General features: G+C 37.1%; 1 protein-coding gene across 4 annotated transcripts in view; it reads right to left on the reverse strand.

Moving 5' to 3' along the window:
- Positions 1–21,458, reverse strand: part of LOC132264115 (rap guanine nucleotide exchange factor 4) — a 60,020-nt gene that overhangs the window by 9,132 nt on the left and 29,430 nt on the right. For 2 of the 4 annotated variants that reach the window (XM_059764198.1, XM_059764197.1), the window contains exons 5-10: positions 6,068–6,214; positions 2,534–2,585; positions 2,037–2,119; positions 722–808; positions 392–533; positions 69–255 (exon numbers count right to left, since the gene is read on the reverse strand). In XM_059764198.1, coding sequence (XP_059620181.1) covers positions 69–255; positions 392–533; positions 722–808; positions 2,037–2,119; positions 2,534–2,585; positions 6,068–6,214 — 698 coding nt within the window. Of the gene's footprint in view, positions 1–68; positions 256–391; positions 534–721; positions 809–2,036; positions 2,120–2,533; positions 2,586–6,067; positions 6,215–9,599; positions 9,774–11,218; positions 11,285–11,494; positions 11,958–21,458 lie in introns of those variants that run through there. The other 2 variants (XM_059764199.1, XM_059764200.1) reach the window with 2 other exon arrangements.

The following is a 21,458-nucleotide window of genomic DNA, read 5'->3' on the forward strand; positions in this document are numbered from 1 at the left end:
GAAATGATTAAAAATGTGTATAGAAAATATACTCATTGCCGCATCGAATGTAATTAAAAAGTGCTTACGGCTTCCGCAGTATCATGCGTAATGTGGCATCTGGTCCTCTGTGCAGTAAACCACTGAGTGCTTCCCTTATGTGATCATTTGCTGAATTGATATCGTCTGTAGTTGGTGGGCCGCCACTTGTGCCATCCTCGTCCACACGAAATCGATAGAGGAAGCACTTATCCTTGAACGGTTGCTCCTTATTCACTGTATGGTTGAAAGGAAAAGTGTGGAAGTGTGTTGAATTGTGCGTTTTCTCCGGGGCTCTTATTTTACAGTATACACTCAGTCTGAGTGTTTATTAGTCGGGAAAGAAGACGTGGCAAATATTGCAATCACTCACCGTGTGCCAGGACACCTTCCTCGAGCAGTGCTTGCCACATTCCAGCAGCTTGAACGCGCGTGTGAACAATGGGCGAGAGATTTATTAGCCACTCCACAAGCTCTGTACCTGGAGCGCATTTTCTAACTAATTTTCCAGACACCTACAAATATGTTTGAAAATTATGTACACAAGCATGGCAGAATGGAGTTGAAGTATGGCTTCGGAGGAAATTTCAAGATGAAATTTTTCATTATTTCACACACTCTCAGCATCATAATCCGACAGTTATGTCACAAGGAATTGTCTTGAAATTTCTCAGAACTTTTAGAGCTTTATCTCGCACTGTACCTTTCGGTCTTTTAAGCAACTGGATGTGTCGGACACCAGCAGTGTGCGAAGAGCCCATCCCATTCGGAACATTGCTGGACTGGGTGACTGCAAAGAGGGGAAAAGAGAGGATATCAAATGCCTGGAATGCAGAAATATTCGTGAAATGTTCAGTCGCTCAATGGAGTTCTTCAAATGCCACTGCCAACCATTTGCTGACTTAGCAATTAGTGCACTAAAGAAAAAGTACAGCCCCTTTAAGATGTTGGGATAACGCAATTATATTCGCTTCCAGAGGAATCTGAATATTTTTAAATTTCCTGCATAAATTCTCATTTTTTTGTCACTGCGTGGGAATATGAAAAGAGTCAGAGGAAATACAAGAAGACCGAGAAGACCCAGGAAAAGTCTCAACCCTCGGAAAACTTTAAAATTTCATCAGTGGGTTCGCTCCACAAGGACAGCGGTGGCATAAGAAATCAACAATTTGAATCGATAACACAAACTCTGCATGCGAACACGTTTAGATGGATATTATTTCCGTAAATTGAAATTAAATTGAAAAGGGTTCAATTGATTTATTCACACATTCTGTGACTTTTCAACTCTCACTCTCATCCATTTGCGAACAGTTGACGATTGTGCTGAGCAACTTGCTCCGCAAGCATAACTCTGACGAAGAACATTGTATTGAAAATTTTAATTGAGATTTTGCAGCACAGAAGCTTTTATATTATGTTCTGACGCAGAGAGTTATCGTTTAGCAAGAATAACACTGCATGTCAGCATTTACTTATCAGATTAGCATGAAACAGTTTTCCTTCAATAAATTGACGACAATTGTTTTGTATCGCTCGATACTCAATTATCTTGGAATATAATCTATATCAAAAATTGTTAGAGGGAAATTAATTTAGATTCAACACACACACATGAAAATTGGCCAGTGTGTTTTAGCAAGGAAATCGCTTAATAAGCTTTTCAAAGTGAAATAGAGAATTATCAGAAACTGACATTATTGAATTTTCATACAAGTTTAAAGGCCATGTAATGAATTTTATCATATCTCAAATATACATAGTGAAATTTATATTTCATAAATACACAGAAAACGCGTTAATTGAACGAATCGAATTCCATAAAATCAGAGAAATCATGTAATGAAATACACAACATGTGCCCAGAATTGACCGAACCAATCGACAAAATGAAAAAAACGCGATAATATTCATGCTGTGGTTGTGTACATTTTACTACGCGTTGAAAATGTTTCGGACAATTTCATCGCATCGTGTGAATAAAACAAACACTGATCATTTGCAAGATATCAACTCACCTCAGTGATGGGCAAGGCAGGATTAGGATGGTCAGGACTGAGTGGTCGTTTGGTCTGAACGGCGGGAACAACGGGAGAAACACCTGAAAAAATGCATATGAAATTAATTTTGCGCGTAGAGCAATTCGGAATTATTTATTATCGTCTCCTGTGTGTTCATATGTGTGGGAAAGTCACATGGAAAATCTGCAAGATATGCAAACATTGCAATCTGCAAATTGTGAGAGATTTATGGGATACATGGAAGAGGAGCGAATGTAAATTTTACAATCTACTGAACTTTTAGCAAGCATTTTTCACGCCACTCCCTATTAAATATCACTTCTATGGAAAATTCCCACAGCACTGGCTTATATTTGGGTTTCGCTTTCGCACTGATATTACAAATGGATTATGGAAATTGGATACAAAACTGCATTTTTCGTGTATGTATCATGAAAATTCGTTTTTTAAATCGCTCGTTGTTCACCAGCAGGAGCCTCGTTGCAAGGACTTACCATTTTTCAATTTGCAATTTGTAATGATGTCTGTCATCAGCTCCTTGTTTTTCTGCACGAAACCATGAAAGAGAGAGAGAGAGAAGAGAACCAAATTAACAATACTAATTCCATGCCAAAGGAATGAAAACTGAATTAAAGTTTCTGCGAAATTGCAATGTTCCACCAGTTGTTCAGCAGGGATTATGCTCACAAGGCAAGAAACCATATTAACAAGAATTTTCCATTTGAGGGATTTAATGGCGTTCCACAAAAGCATCACATTATAATTCACTGAATCTTCCATAGAATATAGAGTACATCAAAGACCTTTTCTAACTTTCTTAACTGAAATGGTGAAACAGTTGCAGCAATATTTCCGGACCAAGAGTCAAGGCGCGTCTTGTAATTTCCACGAGGAAGAAATTAGCACTCTGCGAAAGTCATCTTCACTCTCACAAACGGAACGACTAAACTTCAATTGCATTATCTTCTCGTCTTTTCTCTCTGGTGACCTACGCTTTTCAAATGACACAACATTCACAGAGTCTCTTTGAGAGCAAACAAGTGTTCACATAGCAATTAGGAAAAGTACTAATTCTCATGTGGGATATTAGCCCAAACTTTTCCTTATGATTTCCCCAAAATTATTTCCAGTCTCCAAGACTTCTACCATCTTCACATTTATTTATTTAAATTGTGTGGCCAAAGCTAAGCACACTAATGAAGATTCTGTATGAATAACGAATTAAAATTTGCTCAAGAAACCACAAAACTTTAAAATTTCATTAAACTTTTGTGTTATTAACACTTTGCAATTTGTATTATGTTAAAAAAAAAATGAGAGAATATCGTGAGCTTTGAGCTAAGATGATAAAGGATTTCAAAACATTTTGGTTAGCATAATACCATGGGGTGTATTTTAGTCATTTGCGGATGATATGCAAAGGGCTTTATGCCGGGCAGCTGCATTGAATTAATTTCGCTGATAATGCGAAGCGTTAGTTGATTATGGACGGAATAATGGAGTAGTTACGTGGGTAAATATGAGTGAAATTTGCTCTGCTGATGACTCACTTAGACTCAAATGTTGTCGCATAATGAAATTTAACCGCGTGTCCAATATTATTACGTTTTGGATGAAAATGTTGTGCGTTTCCCGGAAAATGTATGATATTATTCAAAACACATGGCCAAACACTGAAAAAATTGAAAAGAGATGAACATTGCGATTGTTCCATGAGAATGTAAGAAGATGAGCAAATTTCTGGTAACAAAAGGGAACACCGACAGCAACACATGATAAACCTTTCATTATAAAATTTAGCTATACTTTTATGGACGTACAGAGATAATAGTAGGAAGATCCGCAGGGATAACAATTGTAAGAACAATAAATTTCACAAGCCCTTTTCACTGAGATTTTAATGCTGCTGCTAATCAGTCTGCTTCGCCCCTCAAATTGTCGGAACAGAGTTAGATAAGACAGATCCCATGTAATGAAGTTTACCTTCAAAGCTGGAGTGGGAACAATTCCACTTCCACCCCACATTGAGAGGAACCTTCTTTCGTTCTCGCCATGAGAGAAGCTGGATGTTTTTATCGCCTATACATGCACATATATATAGCACCAGCATATCTACATAGCTATATTAACCCCCGTTCGCCATCCCAGGCTCTCTTCTGCTATGTTTGAATGCCGTGGCAAATGAGCTCGCTAATGTGGAAGATAATCACATCAAATTCTAGCATAGTGGAAAATTTTTATTTCAATAAGCAGCGTTTTCCACACCACCTATTCCTCTCCATTTTCTTCCACAACACTAAATATTTGCTTGATTTACCCCAATTTACATACAAGATGAAGCTTTCTTGCTTCATTTTTTATTCACACACGCGCATCCTCGTACATAGTATAGGTGGCTTTACACTGTACATAACATGTGAGAATTATGAAAAAAGATTTTGCGCCCCATAAAATATGTTATAAAATTAGATATTTAATGTAAGCAACATTATTCATGATTGAATTAGCATCAAATTTAATCAATAAAGGCATTTTTGTTAACACCGGCGCAAGAATATATATTTTAAATTTAACGTGTTGAAAAGCATATGCATAATTGATTAATGCTTTGAGTCAATGACCTTAGGCAATCCAAATTGGTTCAATTGCAAGAAATTGCTCAAACATGTACATCATCATGTAGAATAAATAGAAGAATTTCTGCAAATTGTGTGTGTGTTATAAAATTGCGCCTTTGTCTCTTCAAAAACTTTTGACAGCTCCTGCTCAATGTAAAATTTTTTGCTCGAGGGATTTCTCTCTATAATTCACCCCATCTTCGTCTGGTTCACCCATTCATGTGTACTGCAAGGCGAATAAAGGGTACTTGTCGTGCCGAAATGTAATTCATGTAGGGTGAAGTCAGTCAACTCAAGAGAAATAAATTGCGTGTATCTGAAATTCAATCTCAACACGCTCAGAATGGAGAGCTTTTTCGCGGGATTGCGCGTTCCAAGAAGAGGAGTTAAGCGACCGTTTTGAAAATGGCAGCCAATCAAATTACTTCAGCCAAGAGTAATTAAATTAAAAGCGTCATAATTATACCCTTTCATTCTGGCGTCATTCACCTGTTCTTTCCGCCATTCCCATTGCAATTCAACACCATAATGTGATATTCTTTTCAATTTCAATCAATTCAAAGAGGTGTTTTATTATTATTTTGTTTTCAAAGCTCAACGACCACACAAAAAAATTCACTGCACAATATTTTCGATTATTTTTTTAATCGACTCACCAGCTTGATAGCTGTCGAATGGTGAAAGGTGGTGTGGCCACAATTGTTTTTCGTGCATTAGGAGGAAAAAGAGGTGTAAAAACAGACGGAGAGAAATAAAAATCAATTACGCCGCATGTCCAATTGATGCTTTGAGTTTGAAGGCAAAACGGGTGACAGGAGAGAATTACATAAAATTCCCAATCAATGGATTGCGTAATTTGTTTTACCATTGTCACGGGCAAAAAAATATGAAATTAAATCAATTACGCTGCATGCGATACGGCGCTTGATATAATGCCCTTCGGGTCAGAATATAATTTCTGACTTTCAGCAAAATTGTTTGTATGCTTCGTTAATTTGTCTACCAGAGAGAGCTTCTCATTCAATTATTCAACAGGTTGCACATTATTGGGGATGCTCATTTAATTTCCGACATTCAATGCCTCATAGGAGCATCCCTTGACTCCTTCGTCAGGGTTAATTCGGCCCATTCTACATATCAGGATCACTCTTCCGCCCCCATAGTTATTCACAACTCCTCAAGTGGAACCCACATTTTATGGCCAGTCGAGAGATGTGATCCACATCGGCGGAAAGTGAATTGTGTGTCTCTTTGGTGACAGTGGACAGAAAGTCAACCGCACTGGCTCACCGTTGAGTGTTCTACACTTCTGTTTGAGAAGCAACTTTCGGGGCGTCAGTGAAATTTTCTGCTGACAACCACCAAGTGGATGAGAATTGCCATTTTTCCAGGTTCGGTCACACAACTCACCTCCCAGATGAGGCGAAAATCCTGCTGCTCGACACGCAGGAGCTCACACGTAGTCTTTGTAACGACGGTGCTGTCTCGAGGCAGGTCGTGCAGAACTGATTCGCCAAATGTTGCACCCACACCAAGATTGCACAAAGTCACCGGCAACTGGAAGAGAAAGGGAACAGACTCTCATGTGAGAAATTATAAAACGCCTTCGCTTTTTTCATTTTTCACAAATGCTCTGGTCGGGTAAAAATGCTATTTGTAATTTTTTTTTCGGTACATTTCTATGTTTATATACACATATACAAAGTATAAAGTCACGTTATTTGCCACAAGAACTGTTTGTGAAATTTCAAATTTTGTAATAGTAGAGAAACCCAAGTGAAATTATTACGATGTGGACTAATGTGGTTGAAAAAGTTTCGTACGACATCATTTAAAGGATTTTTTTATTTACTCTTTTTTATTTTCATGCAGTGATATTTCTTCTGACCTTTATGATAATTACATATTTGACTTGCTTCTGCATATTTCACATCTCGCTCTTCTGGTGAAGAAGAAGTTCCAAGAGAAGATACCTGGTGAATATGCTCAGTATTCACGGAAAACCCGTATTGTTTGTTGTAAACCAGATAACACGAGGTTGTTATTCGTTATTTCGTGTTGTCTTGTATCATTGCATGTTCTTGTTCAATTGTTTTGAATTTGCATTATGTTTATAAGTAGAGAAGTATTTTTAGTTTAGACTAAAATTCTGAGTATTAACAAAAATATGCTATCAAAAGCAGAGTTGTGATGCATCAACACTTACTTTTGGTTATTAAACAATCATTAAATGTGAAAACATGTGAAAGTATCGTTGAGTAAAACAAATTTCTGAGGGCTGATAATATAGTGTGCAGCAGATAAATATGACCCAGTTTCGAAGGTCTTCAAAGTGTAAACTTAGAACCATAATTTTATTTATAGCCTGCATTAAATTATGCAAGTCAGTGAGGAAGACCATTGAAAGCACAATTAAAACACTTCCCCAACTTACTCAAGTAAACTTAATATTAAGCCACACTCTCGATAAGTTAGTGACGACAAGTCAAAAACAGGAGCCGTAAAGGAAATTGATTGAAAAGTCCGATCGTGAGCCCTGATGGATGAGGTAGAATTGGATTATCTTTCCGCTCTATTAAGATAAATTGCCATTAGCTTCGGGAGATTAGGTCTGAAAATTGGACTTATGAGATAATAGAGCCCAAAGTGCAGACTCTATACACTGTATGAAGTTAGCATTTAATTAGGACACCATTCGTCCCGCATATTTTTCAACATTTCACTCGGCGGATCGATTTGGTGGTTGGCAGAGAAACGCCCCACACTGTGGCATAACTTCTATCAATGATAATACACAAAAGTGGGGGTGAAGTGCCGCAGAAGACCCTTCTTGGAGACGAGATGAATTGCTCCCCAGAGACTCTTTGGGGGCACTTTGGCGGGATGAGGGAATGGCACCATCTGGCGGCATGACGTGAACGATATAATTTAAAGTCAAAGGGAGTCAGGATTATTTCCAGATACTCCTTTGTTTGCTGTGCCTTCCATCAACAACTTTTTTCCCCCTCTTTTATGGGCACATACATATTTTTCAGAGGTCTTTCTCGGTGACTCTGCCAAGTATTTGCAAGAGAAGACGTGTTCAAACAAATCAGATATGGCAAACATACATTTGAAGGAGATCCCTAAATCGGGCAAACAATTGTTGCATCCTATGTACATAGTATTCTGTCTGGAAAAACTACGAGGCATCTGTAAAACTTTCATTTCATTTTAAGTCCCAGACTTTAGACAATATATTTACGCATGTCATTTTGCGAGAATTTATGTCAAGGTTGAATCTTTTCAGATTGCCCAGTGGAAACTTGCGATGAGAGCTCACACTGAAGCTTAAGTAGTTTAGTTGCAAACAGTTGTAATAATATGGCTTTAAATATCATACTAAACGAGACGATTAAGACATCTCGAAAATGTCTTGAGCTGTGAGTGAAAATGGCAGATGAAGTTCTCAAATTTCTGCAGAAATTTTGCCGAATAATACACCAAATTGCTATGCTAAGGATGGCTGTGTTTCCCAAATAATTGACTATTTGGCCCGAATTCACTGTGACTGATAACTACATACTCAAAGTACACACTTGTCTGTACATAATGTAATCGGATATGGGTCAAAGTCTCTGTGTCGAATTTTATTTACGGTCACACTAAACAAGCTGAAAGGTCAGAATGCAGCGAATTCACAGTGCAAGAAAAATAGTTTTACATTCCAAATGAAATGCAGGATTCAAAAGAACAATGTGACTAAACCATCAACTGAAAAACTCTGGTATGAAGCTTAAGAAATCATGTCGAACAGCCGCCGTTTTATTCGCAGCTCACAAATTTCTTCTGGGACTCAAATAAAGGCACGCGCACGATGAATCCCACGCAAGCGAAAATAATTGGCAAAAGTCTGATTACACTGGGAGTCAACTTCTTTAACACTAATGAGCATTTTCCTCAATTTCATTTAAATATTACTGCCTTTAAATGGATTTTGAAGGATCTCCTCAATGAGGGTTAAGCACTAATAAGGAGCTTTGCTGGAAACATTCTCAGATGGTCCAATCCCCCACTTGTTCGTCACACAGAGCAATAAGACAAGTCTAATCTTATTTGTTGACAAAAGCTTTAGCGTTCATACACATTTTGTATGGCTAAAATTCCAGTGAAGAAATTGTTGAATCTATCTATCAAGTAGATGAGGAAAAAATGCCTTCAATTTCGTCAACTTTCACTCACTTTGGCAAATAAGCTTCAACTTCTCTTTCACATTTTTCAACATTTGTTTATTGATCCACTGACTTGGTTGATTAGCTTCTGAAATTTATGTAACTCCGGCAATTTTCTCTATATGTATAATTTATTTCCAAATTTTGAAATATTACACGAATGCATGAAATTGGCAAAATAAATTGCTCTTTCCGCGATGGGGAGCGATAAAAATTTAAATTCATTGATGTATTAAGTATGATACATTCTCAAACCATTTTCCATCTCGGCTCATCCTTGCTCTAAATAATTCCACTCCATGTATATTGCGACTGGAGAAATTATGCATGGTGTATATGGAAATATTATTGTCTGCCATATACAGGATAACCATAAATCTATTTTATTTCATCCACCGCAATCTGTAAGAAAATTTATAATCCCTTCGATACTCTATATTTCATCCCTTGAAACAACTTTGGAATAGAGTCACGGAATGATGGAAGAGTATGAGAATTTTATCATCATCACAACTTTTGCACAAAAAAATGCAAAACTGTGTAAATATCGCACGTATATAGTTTAGAAAAAAACAGTTCTCTGAAAAATCTTCAAAATCTATCAGAGTTTGCTGCTCATTCAGCAACTTTACACACATGACTCATCATCATCTCTGTCACTGGCGCTCGTTTGTTTTCCTCCTTATCAAGAATCAATATTGATAATTGTTGGGGAGTGTGTGTATACGAACCTCAAGCTGTCGGTGACTTCTTGCAACTCTGTAGAGGCCTCTCTTGGGCCACATTTCTGCCAGTAAAGTCTCCTACATAATCTGAAGGAGCCTCACAAATCACACAACACACTCAATGTCCTCATGCTTCCACAGGAATGTCTCACTTACGTCCTGCCACTCTATTTAGATTCACTTTGGGAGATTAAAAATAAATGTGGAGTATTTTTCATGGTAGCTCGTCAATAATGAGGTGGAGGCGGAAGAAAAGGTGAGTCTCATCCATAAGACGTGACACGAGTGATACCCCTCTCAAACCCCCAGGCAATTTCTCATTTGGTGACAAGACAGAGGAGAAAGATGAATTCGTATGAAATCACGACCCAACACTTGAGCTCAGGCGAACGCATCGGCAAAGAATACAATTTTGCCACCACCTCAGCGGCACGTACTATAAGTTGTTCATCCCCAGGTCCCATCCATCGTCCTCAATTAAAGTGTCGGAGCACGAGGGGCGGCGGGTCGAAAGATAAATGGTCACGCAGTGAAAAATGTGAGAATAAATTTCCGCCTGTGTGATCATAGCGGGGAAAAATGTTTCTTCAATTCCATTTTCGACCACATAACTCACATTCAAATTCATGATTTATCTCCGGTGATATTTAAATGGTGCGCTATGAAATTTTATCTCAATATTTGATGTGACGTCAATTTATAATCTATCCCGTCTGTGTCGCACAGCCCTCATTTCCTAACTGACTCCACACACATGGAAAAGACAAATAGTCGAGATTTTCTGGATGTGGTGCTCATATTGACAGAAAATTTACTTATACGGCGCACATGAAATGGGGTGGGAAAGGGATACAGACAGGGGGATTTGGAGGCAAATCACTTGCAGTAAAACTCCGTGGGGAATCAATGTAAATTTTGTTCTCTTAGAACACCTACGCGACTCCCGATTGAATACACTCCAGACGGCGAATTTCTCTCTTGAGACGTTTTAAGCCGTACACAGAAGCTGTTGTGATGACAAATACTAAATTTCTTCAACTACAGAACAAACTATAGAAGATGTATTTTTGCATATTTGTAGATTGTGTCTTCACATCAAATATTTTCAAAATCATTGACATTATTAGACATAATTCTTTGCACACAATTTAGAATGTTTCACTACTTGGAGCAGAGACTGATTAATTGGCCACGGAAAAGAGTATTACGTGTCAATCAAATCTTTATCGATTAACCATGATCAAATACTAAAGCCACGCTCGGCAAGACGTTATCTTTCAGATAACACGAGAATGTGTGGAAGACTTTTCTGTATCTCAAACTATAATAAAACCACCGAGAATTTGTCATACATTGCGCACAGTTTACATTCATTTACAGAACGGAGGCAATTTTATTTACCGAAAATACGACTCAAGTGGGGAGTCTGTAATGTAATAAGGCTCATTTTGATTATAATATGATTTATCATGTGGATCTTAATGGAAGTCTCTTCGTCTGATGAGGCAAGAAATTCGTCGAAATGAGGAGACAATTTTCAGCCTGAATTATTCTCAATTCAATGAATTGTTATTGTTTTGGGGGCGAGGGATTGATTTGTAGTAAAAAGAATCGTAAAAAATTACCGGAAGCAGCGTAATTTTATTCAAGTGAAGCAAAGAAGTGAATTGTAAGAAACAAATTGGGGTTTTTAGTATCTCAAGGCACGTCTTATAAGATTGTCACTCTCAAGAAATGCAACATTGTATGTTTTTTTTAGCAATAGAATGTCCATAATATATGATGTCTTTCCGCTAGTTCGGATAATGTGCGAAATTCTCGCGAAAAATTTTGCTTAAGAGTCTCAAAATGCAAAGAAAGAAGTTTATTCAACAATGACAACACTTGTTGAATAATCTCACATGGCATTTCTCAACAGAACACCAACACACAATTTTGCACAGTGACAGAAAATATAAATCGCATAGAATTTTTTTTTAACTCTCTCACTTTGCAACACTTGACAAACAATCCAATCTTGAGAGGAGCGTTGCGAAAAGATGTCCACTATACACAATTATTTTCCACCTTCGTCGTCACACAGTGCAATTTGAATAATTTTCCAAGACTTTCACAAAATTGGCAGCACCGAGAATATAATGAGAAATTTTAGGGTGGTTTTAATCACTCGATGTTCCACTTAAAATGCCATAGAAATTGCCATACGGACGTGGTTTGTTGACTTTCGAGCTCTTAATTAAGTCCTATTCACCATTAAATCAGGTGAATAAGTCGCCACAAGCGTGTTTCACAGTAATTCGGTGCGTGGTCGGGAATGAAACTCTTTTCACCGGCAGTACACTGATCTCGCCAAATTCCCACTTTCAACTGAGCGCGACTTGTGAACTGAGGCATAGGCTCCATTGTAGAGTTGGGCCCCCTCCTCTTGACTCGCACAGCCCGTGAATTTGTCTCTCTCACCACAGTGACACTGAGGAAGTCTATTGGCCACGTTATCGTAACTCTCTTCAATGCCACAACATCGCATTATAGTCGCTATCATCACGTTCGTCGTGCAAGAATCATCTTTCAGCCAATGAGACGACGGAAGACGGTGAAAAGCAAGGTGAAAAGGTGAAGAAAATCCATTTGACAACCATTTCACTTACATTTCACAATAGACCACATATATTGAATTCGTATATTTGTGTGGCTTCTGAAGAGATCTTTTTTCTCTAAACAAGTTCGTACACCTCGCCGTTAATTCACACGGATACACTCGATCCCATTACAATGCGAATTAGATACGTAACACAATACCGCCAGATCAGATGCATCTGGCTGTTGTATTCACAGCTTGTATTGCCACTCCGGCGTTTGCAGGATTCGCTCAAATATATTTAATGAGTAATCTGATAAGATAAGCATGGAAAATTGATTGAGCCACGAGAGGTTAAGTGTGTCAAATGCATAATTAGAGTGTGTTTTTTTTTATTTCATTTACAAGAACACTTGCTTATGATATCGATCCAAGGAGAAAATCATAAAATCAAACAAACCGAGTCACTCTAAAACCACTGCAATATGTTTATATATGAGTTTGTAAAAAAAGGTGTTGGGGATTTTATTAGTCTAATGACTGAATCTGTAGACAAAAAGATAAAACAGTGCAAAATTATTCATGCGTAAAGCGAAGGGTTTATGAGACAAAAGAAAAAAGGTGCGTTCGTCATGAATAAACAATCAAAATTACGTGTAAACGAAAGTAAAGACGGCCGAATAACATTGACCTTTGTGAATGAATGCTGTATTAAAACACAATAAAAATGTAAGTATTTCTGATTGTAGTTCAGAGTTCGCAAATACAATTCTATGTGGTGGACTTTTTATTGAAATTCTCTCCCTTTCGCCACACATTCTGGAGTGAAAATCAGCATTCAATCTCGAAATGGGTATTTTTTTTTTCATTGGAAATATGTGCTAAATGGTAATCCGAAGGGAGGAAGTTTGTAGAGTGACAACAGAGACAATTAGTGTGCAGAATATCTCGTCATGGTATTGCTTTTGGTGGTCATAAAAATTTATACATGTGACAAAATAGTGAAAGAGTGTGTGGGATTAGAGATATGCAAATTTCGTGTTTCAGTGCAAATAAAAAGCGGCATTTCAAGAAGAGACTTTATACGTGGCTCCACAGCAGCCCAACAACTGTTCCCATTCAGAAGCGCTCAATTGCCGTTCTGTATCACCTTAAACACCGCGCGCGAATGCGCGACACACAGTGGAAGTTCCACAGATATGGGAATGTCTGATAAAAAAAAGCGATAAAAAGGCAGCGAACTGATAAGTGAGTGTAATGAATGCAGAAAAAAACGACCGATTTTCACTAGCACAAATTTGCACTAATTTCTACCATTGATTTTCCTATATAAACCCCATCAACTCCCGCGTTATTTTATGGCGCATGAAAATATTCACATCATTAATGGAATGTGACCTTGCGCGTAATTATTCCTCAGCAGACGCTATGACGAGGGATGGCGATGTGATAAAGTGTAACGTCGCGCACACAAGCACGGAATGGCTATTTATTGACTCTGATTGTTCTCAATTAAATCACATGGTCACATCGCTGTTAATTAAGCTGCGGGAGATAAGAACGCTCAAGCGAACACTCGCAGTTGGATTTTAATGGCGATGGTGGTCCGCACAGACAATTTGGTAATCTTCTGCATGTATAAATTGCTCGTGGAGTTCCTCTCTTTTGTGCTGCTACCTACATGCCACTTCCGGATTTTACCTACATTTACGCATCCGTATATGAGCAGAGAAAACCCCACAAATGGAAGGGCTTCAGAAGAGACTCTTTAATAAATCTCAGATCATATGTTTTCCGTGTCTGTGCGAAGATTTCACAGAAAATCGTCCGAAATATGAGATTATCACAAGACCATATATATTCGGAAGACTTTTTTTTGGCCGAACATATAATAACATTGGCAACGAATCCATGATATCTCATGTTATTCCCCAAGACAAAGACGGTCTGATGTCTAAGATTATGAGCTTTCTCAGCTCAATCGAATTTTTTACGGTTCATCTATTGGTTCAGTGATGATTTTGTGGCATTATATTTCACCCGAATCGCCCTCACTTTCCAGAATAATCTCCAGATGCATTTCCGCTCTGTTCATTCTTTTCTGTAACTACAACAAAAAATCCCGTTTCATTCTGAAACAGATTAAATCACGAGAAGGTCTTCTGGAGCAAGATTGTATTTCTTCTTCATTTCTCCTTCCTTCGCGTGTTCATCATCGCAATCACTATGAGAAATCACAACTGTGAAGAGACTTGTCATCATCTCAATATCTCGCGAGAAAGATTAACACTTGCTGCTTTTACAAATTAGTGGCATTTTTGGTGAATATACCACAAATTAGCGGATAATGAAATGACCCTCTATGCATGAGTTGAAATGCGTGCCGGGGCCACACAAATTGGTCAGCAAAGATTTCTGTTTATATTGATGATCTTTTGATATATCTAATGACCTTTAATGAAGCGAATAAAGCGCCTTAAATCACTATGGTTTGTTTTGTTCACATTAAGTGCCTTGTAATTCACAGTGCAATAATAAGGGAAAAGTGATGTTGTTTTCAAAGGAAATTAATAATATGACACAATGACTGAATTCACAATACGATTAGTCGGATTAGACCGACAAATTTTGTAATTTGTGGCTGACCTATTGCGTGTCTGAGGCACTTTTCTTGTATATAGCTTCTTTTGCACAATATTTAAATGGAGAAAAGCGTCTAAAACACGCAACATGTTGCTTTCTTTTGGCTTATTTGTATTTTCATCGTTATTATGTCGTCGGCGGAAATATTAAAGTGGATTAATGAATGAAGATGATGACAAAAAATTCAGACACAAAAAACATCAATGGTTCGAGACACTTGCTTCAGACTGTATAAAAAATCAATATAATGCCTTACGCAATTTCCACTTGAATCGAGAGACATTCTCTTTCTCACCGTGAAAAGTGTACAACCAATTAATTTCAAATTATAGTGCGATAGTACATGCATAGACACATTAATTCGTATTTATACTTTCAGAGAAAAAAAAACATTTCTTTATGTTTAATTGATTATGCCAAATGCGTTGTGTAATTTTTACTCAATAAAAATGCAGAACTGGAGCATTTATTAGGTGGAGATTTTAAAATGAAAATATAGTCGAAATATTTCGTTCTTCTGCATATTCCACAGTCGGAAGCTTCAATATTGAAAATTTAAGGAAATATGAATATTTATATCCATGGATTTGTAGTGATTTTCAATGTTTCAAATGGTATAAACGATTAATGCTTTTACATTTCGGATTGTTTTGTGTTTTTATGACGCATTCACGACTTAAGTTTAGGCGATTTTCAGACCACTCATTCCATTGGATAAACTGCTCGTCAAATAGGCGAAAGAGTAGGTGGAAATCTAAATAATTCTGCTGGCTTCCGGATCCCACTTCGATATGCATACAATTACTGAAAGTGAGCATATACAGACGAGAAAACAAATTCATGCAAAAATACCTCTATATTTTCATCATAGCACAGTTATTCGTATGTTCTCTTTCACGGGAAATTGAAAGACTTGTTTTTGCTATAGATATTCAAATTGCTCTAGACAGAATTCAAATTAAACTTGAATGAAAAAAAATTTCAATCTTCTGTGGATGTTTTAAATCTTCTTTGAAAAATTGAGAGCACGTTTCATCCGGAAATTCATTATGTCGATATAGCGTAATCTCACACACACAAAAAGAGACCGAGAGACTGAAGAAAGTGATTTTCGGTTTCTTCATTTAACCCATAATATTCGTTTCTTGCTCAACTGAGTGATTCTGAGGCCATGAAAGCCTCGAGGATCCTTGTTTTGTGGGTTAATAGAAAATTATTCGCCATGTAAACGGAAATTTATCTTATCGTTGAGAGTGGTAAACCATGGTAATATTAAATAATAATTACACTGTATTCAGTAACATTGAAACTGCTAATTATTTATGTGAAGAATCACTTAAGCGGCGGGAAATGTTATTTCATCCCCTTTTGTGTTGTATCAAACCGGGGGTAGACAAAAACCATTTAATACCTCTTGCCTTGACATCAAGAGGGAAAATTTGTGAGCTCAACTCTCTTGAGAATCTCTCTCGGTGGAAACAAAGCACTCACGATACAGGAGACAGTATTTCGGCTCAGACAATGCAGGTCGATAAGAGATGCTGTAAACACAGTGATTCTGGTGTATCAATTTTCTCCACAGCCATTCGGATATGGCGAACTGAAATTCGTTCACAGCACAGCAACAATGAAAGTGCATCAAATTGACGTTTCCACATATGCACGTCTATATTTTCACCTACAAATTTCACTTCTCAAATTCAATCGAGTGACACAAAGGGCAATAATCCGTATTTATGAACATTAATTTCCCGTTCAATACTTCAGGGAACATTTCAATTTGGAGTTTATCAGAGCAATTTGCAGGAATGAATATTTTGCAACAATGTATGGCAAAGTATGAAATTCAGTAGGTATTTTGGGCGTGTGGAATTTTCATTTAACTCCACATGGAAATTCTCCATATCCAGAGCATCCACAGTCATTTGGAATATTTTCATCACAGTAGAAATGGAGCACACAATGCATGGAATTATAGTAAGAATAATATACAATTTCTTATTTGTAAACTTATAACTTGCAATGGAGAAACAGAATTTACGATGCGGGAAGCATTTTACTTTGAAATTGTTAGTTTATGTCCTGATGTGGTTGTAAATGGAATTTCTCTTTCAATTACACGGTTTTCTGTTTATTTTTGCAACAATAGGGGAAAACGCATATTGTTTTGTCCCAAAATAGCTTTATCAAATTTTCTCCGCTTCAAGTAACTTTCCATTTTAATTTTTCATTTCTAGAACAGTTATTGTCCTGGGTTAATTTATTTCTTGGCTCTGTAAATTTGTGGAAAATGAGCTGAAAAATCAAACAAGCATCTCGTAAATATCTTCCGCTTGCAATTAATAAGTGATTATTCAGCCAAAAATATTTATCTGACAAACATCAATATTTGCAATCTCTAAATTGTGAGTAAAGAACAAGTAAACATGATTTTTGGACGTTTTAAGTTCCCAAACCGTTAATGTATCATTAAAACCCATTAAGTTAATTGCAAATTAATTAAAACGTATAAATCTGGCGGGCATAATTGCCATATGAGAGCGCGGTTTAAATGTTTTGTGGCGCAATGTGGGTGTTATTGAGTTCGTGATGAAAGGAGCATAATTGAAGTGATATAGTAAATATATTACACACTTTGCCTCCAATCAAAATATTAATTGCATTTCATTGAATCTCTGTACAACGATGATTGAATCATGATATCGACATAACAAAGGGTGGCTCGGATATCATGTGGAGCCGAGGAGAATTGCTAGAGGACAAAACCACTCGGGTTAGCTGCCGCAGATGTAAATCAGAGAGGGCATTTGCTTTATCGTCAGTGGGTGACTTGGTTTATATCTACATACATCAAACACTCCTCACTTGAGCTTCAATGATGAAGTTTTGCGAGAAGAAATTGAGAAGGACTTCAATTCACTTGCTAATTGAATTGGATGCTAATCAGTATTCACAGTGAGAGATTTTCAACTTAAAAGATAAACCCTCATAAGACTCACCACCTCTTCTTGCTCCGCAATCTCACGCTTCCTCCCTTCCATTTGCACTCACTTCAGAAGTGGTGGATTTGCGTTTATTTGCACAGCAATTGTAGCAATACTTGTTAATTACACTTTCACCTCAACTCACACCCCCACACAGCGTGATCACGGATTTGTTGCACAGGATGTGTGTTCATAGTGGATTAGAGGAATAAGTCCATGTACACTAATCAAACGACATACGCTGAACTGTAACGACGCTACAGAACACGCCGTCCATCGTGAGGGCGAATTGAATCACGATTGAAGTCGGTGCCTCGGGAAAAGTATCCAGAATCCCCTCACAACGAAATCTATTCAACATTCATTGGGCTATTATATGAATTGTACACACTATACTCGAATTGATATTACACTCTGAAAGTGCTTTGTGTCACTCTCATTTGTATATTCTCTTTGAACATTTCACAAATTAATTCGATGGAACTCGAAATTCAATAATACTCTTTTTCTTAATTAATTGCGTTGAAAGGAAATTGATTGAAATGCATTTGTGAAAATCCAACTCAGAGTGAAAGTAATATCCTTGTTATTATTTACTATACTATTTGTGTGTAGAAATATGAGTTTTCCATCACCACTTGTTTGCCTCTGAGTAAATTCATTAGCTTGTATGACATGAGACACATTTTCCGTTGGAAAAAATTCACATCGACTTTATGCGATGTAGTTGAAAATGTTGACTCTCGTGTCAATCAAATAGACAGACTTCACCCCTATTGAAATACGAGCATGTTTCACTAATTGGGTGTGTCCTAATTTAATTTAATTCGACATTATTTTGACTGTGGCTTCATCGCCTTTCGCGCCATGTTTGCACACCGGCAGCTATGTGAAATGTAATTAAAAATATTGTCAAAAATATCACCTGCGCAGCGCTCTATAAATTAAAATAAATGACACTGAAAACGGGGCTGAGATATTTCAAATTCAGTCTGGGACTTTTCGCTGAATTTCAGCCGCCGAAGCTTATGTGTAGCGTTTATACAGTATATTTTTACCCACTCAGTTTTCATGTTCACAAACTCCTTCTTCGCCTTTGTGTTACATACGTGCATTTGAATGTTAATGAATGTTATATATATGGAGCGTGTACAGAAAATATACATTTTCATGTAATGGAAAAATTGAGAAGTTTTTCATGCTGTGCTGGTGAGAAATTAATTAGGCTCGAAAAGAGTGTTGAGTTTATTTTCCACCATAAAATCTTTGTCAGGAGAATTTTACCCTGTGTTATCATTGAAACCAAAAAGCGTAAATTCGTGCAGATATGCTGACATTACGCAAAAGAATGTTTTAATTATAAACGTGAATTTTTTTTAAATACCAAATTAAGTTGACAATGTCATGAGAATTCCGAATAAATTTGGGCGAAAGAAATGTCTAGAATTTTTGGCATATATATGCTCTTAAAAAAAAAACATAACTCGAAGCATTAAAGTGCTTCGCTGATGTAATGCAAATGTTGTAATAAAGAACAATCTCTAGAGGGAAAACTAATTAAAATTCTACTGCAACACTGTGAAAATGTTTAATTGCAATAAGTCAAGTATCTCGAATATTTTATGAATGTGAGCATATGTTCGTTCAACGTGAGACCTTTAAATGGTGCAAAAGTGTAATGATTACATGCACATTTTCGAGCAAAAGAGAGAGGGAATTTTCATCTTTAATGTATGCAGGTACTTTCCATGTATATTTGAGAATATTATGTATAATACATGGTTTCATGGTGGATATTGAGAAGGATCAGAATTGAAGAGTGGAATTGTAATGACTCTTGGAAAGTCTAAAGCGTATAATTAAAGGAGCACTTCGGTATAGTGACTTCTAAGGATAGAAGGCAATTTTATAACACGTTTTCATGTTACTGTTGAATAAATAAGTCTCTCAAATTTGCAAATTAAGGGTAAGTATGCAGAGCAAAAAGTAGAATGGAGTAGATTTGTGAATAAATTTTACTATAACTTTTACATCTCATTTTATCAAGTGCAATTAAATTTAACCACTTTGTTGAAACATTCTTTCAGAAAATTTTCACAGAAACAATCTCAATAATCTTCAGATCATAATTCCGTGTGCTCTCAATTGGCCACTTTTGATGCAAAGTTCTGAAACTAGATTGTATAGTTTGACGTTATTCAATTAATTTTAAGACAGTAATGCCTCTGGATTTCCCAACATCAAACTTGCCATTGAGTTATGTTTCATCCAACTTCACTTGTATAATATGTGAAGAATTTGATTCTTGAGGCTTGAGGAAAATCGGCACTTTCCCACGGCTGAGGAGGGAAATTCCTCAAAGCCACTGTACATAGACATAGTCTCTTCGTCCAAGTATGGGTGAATCTAAATCAAAAAGCGATTTTGCCGGATATATCCTATATAGCAATGGCTGAAGAGTGAATACGCATTCAAATAAAACACTCGTGTGAGAGCTTTTGGGGCTTCAAATTGAAATCCAACTCTATCGACTTTGAATTCCTGACGAGATGAGGAAGAGAGTACAATGGAACGAGGCTGTAGAAAACACGATATATCAATTTATTTCGCAATTCAACATCAGCCAAATGCAGCTGGTATTTTTCAGTCCGAAAGAGAAACAAAAATTAATTGAACATCTTGTATAGTGAGTGGCTGTGATAATCAGTCCATATTCATGCCCGAAAGTCAAAAATAAACCAATTTTGTTGTATATAAAAACATGCACATTTGCACATTTACATAGATATAGATAGATATAGACATCGCGGACAATGTGGGGAATATTTATGGCATGTGTGACACAAAAACAATAATAAATAAATCATACCCAGATATTATCGCTTTCCATGACGTGAGAGTTGTGAGAAAATTTCTCGGTATATTATGTACATTTTCTCGAAGACCCTTTCCAAAGTGGCGGAAACACATTCACAGATGAACGATCAAGAGGAGGACATTTGCCTCGATTTGTCAGCCAGGCAAAAAAGCAAAACACATAAAATTGGAAAAGAAAGGTTGGAAACCCTGAACGCTTGATGTGCGGGCTTTCGTTTTGGGATTAACGAACGCTTTCAGCGGCACGACGACATTTCCAAGAATAGGATAATGTAGCACGAGACGCACCGTGTGGCATACCATCGTGTGTACTTATTGACTTGGTAGACTCTTTAAGCTGCTCTCCAGCATTTACCGACGGAATTGTAATAAATTTAGGTAACTGTTTTGCTGCTCCTTCCACTCAACCTCCCTTTGGTCTTTCACATCTGCACAGAGGAACAATATATGAGGAGCTTTAAAAGCGTCTGCCCTGTAAAAGCCCACAAATGGTGCATGGGAAAAAAGAGCGAGTATCCATTAGGAGGTGTTAGTTTAAGTTTAGCACCAAGAATGGTGTGAACAACTTTTACCATTGAATAATATATTTTTGGCTCATGGGGTGGGTGAGAATAAATGGTTCGTGGAGAGCTTTACTTCGGTCGGCATTACGAAATATTGATGGGATTTTGCCATTTTAGGTTGTCCATTTGTTTATTTATGCCATCTCCCTCTCTAGAAAACTCCAGTCGGTTGCGAAACAATAAAATTCCATCGGAAATTAAATGCGAGGTTCTAATATAC

This window comes from Phlebotomus argentipes, unplaced genomic scaffold (assembly GCF_947086385.1).
Source record: "Phlebotomus argentipes unplaced genomic scaffold, Phlebotomus argentipes genome assembly contig_32, whole genome shotgun sequence".
Classification (NCBI taxonomy): Eukaryota; Metazoa; Arthropoda; class Insecta; order Diptera; family Psychodidae; genus Phlebotomus; species Phlebotomus argentipes.